Consider the following 2,327-nt stretch of genomic DNA (forward strand, 5'->3'; position numbering starts at 1 on the left):
GTTTCTCAATATTTTGTTTACGAGCCACTGTTAAGTGGCTCCGGAATTCTTTAGCTCGAAAGGCATCACATTATAATAATATGTGCCAAAGTTCGTTATGAACGAAGTTTTTTCCTGATCCTATGGGTTCAATTTGATTTGGTTGTACCCAGAGTAAGCATCGAGAAAATTCATTAACTCGTGCCCGGCCGTCGCATCAATCATTTGATCGATATTTGGCAGTAGGAACGAGTCTTTAGGCACGCCTTGTTCAAATCCTTATAGTCTACGCACATGCAAAATTTATTCTTCTTCTCTAGAACTACTACTACGTTAGTTAGCCAGTCAGGATACTTTACCTCTTGGATTGAACCGATATCAAGCAAGCGAGTTACCTCTTCTTTGACAAATTTGTTTCTGACCTCGGTAATACGACATTTTTTCTGTCTTATTTGAGGTGTTTTGGAATTCTGGCTTAGTTTATGTACGACCACTTCTGGCGGGATACTTGTCATATCTGCATGCGAACATGCAAAACAATCGACATTAGATTTAAGAAAATCGATAAATTCAGACCTGAGCTCGAGGTGTAGTCTTGTACCCAAGTGGAACTTCCTCTCCAAGAACTTTTCGAACATTGCAACTAGTCCAAGTTTTTCTATTGTGGATTTTATTGTGTCCATTTATTCTGGTACCTGGAAATATCTTGGTACCTGATAGGATTTCGACGACTCTTTCCCCTGGTTGGCTTCGCTCGGCTTGGGAAAATGAGCCGTTTCCTGTAATTGCTATGTCGTATGCTCCTTGCCTTTACTACTGGAAACTGAGATTGCATTCATCTCCCTTACTACTGGTTGGTCACCTCTTATTTGTTTAATTCCTCCGAAAGTTGGAAATTTCAGCAACTGATGATAGGTTGAAGGCACAACTTTCATATTGTAGAACCACGACCTCCCCAGGATAATATTATAGACTATATGGCCATCCACCACCTCAAAAAGGGTCGTTTTCATCACCCCCTTGACATTTGTGGGCAGCAGGATCACTCCCAAGGTTGTCACGCTAGCTAGGTTGAACCCGACGAGGAGTTTTGTGTCCGGAATGATACTTCTACTGAGCTTGGCTTGCTCCAACACTCTCCGTTGGATGATATTGGTCGAACTTCCTGGGACCACCAAAACACGATTAATTTTAAAATCTAAGACATTTAAAAATATTACTAATACATCATTGTGCGGCAACTGCAATCCATCTGCATCTTCCTCTGTGAAAGTAATGTCGTCCTCAGCGACTTCCCGAAGTCTCTTACTGTGGGTTACTGACACCTTAGTCTTTTTCGCTGCCGAAAATGTCACACTATTTATCTTGTCCCCCCCCCCGAAAATTATGTTGATCATCAAGAGTGGGGGATCTTTTCCTGCTTTCGAAGGTTCTACATTATCACGATTGCAGCTGTAGTTATTTTTAGCCCAGTCACTTAAAAATTCTCTGAGATGACCGTTTTTCAGCAATGTCGCCACCTCCTCACGCAGATGCCGACAGTCCCATCTCTGGTCACTGTTGGTTCCATGGTATTCACACCACAAATTAGGATCCATTTGGATGGGATCAGATCTCTTTTGCTTCGGGAACCGTACTTCTTTAATGTTCCTCATAGCTAACACCAGCTCTGCTAAGCTGACGTTAAAGTTGTATTCGGAAATCCTAGGGAAGGAAGAATCTCGAGAACCCGATGTCTCCTTGTCCTGCAATGACCTATTATTCCGACCGCGATCAGTTCTTCTATCGATAGCGCATCTATCCACTGACCGAAAACCTTTGCCGCGTCTTTCGGCCCGCTCATAGGGCAAAAACCGACCCCTTGAAGACTATCGGCCTGTGTCAAAATCATCCTTCATTTTATCCCTATTTTTTTTCCGATCTCGGCCTTTGGTTGACGCCGAAAAGCCGAGTTGATCATCATCAATTCTTATCTTTGAGTCGTATCGATTATGAACGTCCGCCCATGTTGTTTCCTGGAACTCGCACAGACTTTCTTTCAATTTTCGGGAAAGCAATTGGACTTCTTAGATTCAACCCTTTAGTAAATGCTTCTGCTTCCCTTTCATCTGGTACAATCGGGAGCAATATCCTTTCCTTATGGAATCGGGTCATGAACTCTCGTAACAATTCTGGTTCTCTTTGTGCAATCCTGAATATGTTAGTTTCGAGCCTGTACCTTTCTGGCCCCATCATGGGCCTTAATGAAAGAATCCGCGAGCATCTTGAAGGAATCTATGGAATGCTCGGGAAAAGTGAATACCATGCCAAGGCCCCCTTCATGAGGGTCTCTCCGAATTTCTTCAATA

General features: G+C 43.0%; 1 protein-coding gene across 1 annotated transcript; it reads right to left on the bottom strand.

Moving 5' to 3' along the window:
- Nucleotides 1-767: 767 nt before the first annotated feature.
- Nucleotides 768-1,634, bottom strand: LOC138878704 (uncharacterized). Its single transcript, XM_070158390.1, has one exon. The coding sequence runs from the start codon at nt 1,632-1,634 to the stop codon at nt 768-770; it is 867 nt and encodes a 288-aa protein (XP_070014491.1).
- Nucleotides 1,635-2,327: the final 693 nt, after the last annotated feature.

The sequence above is a fragment of the Nicotiana sylvestris genome, chromosome 9 (assembly GCF_000393655.2).
Source record: "Nicotiana sylvestris chromosome 9, ASM39365v2, whole genome shotgun sequence".
In the NCBI taxonomy this organism is placed as follows: Eukaryota; Viridiplantae; Streptophyta; class Magnoliopsida; order Solanales; family Solanaceae; genus Nicotiana; species Nicotiana sylvestris.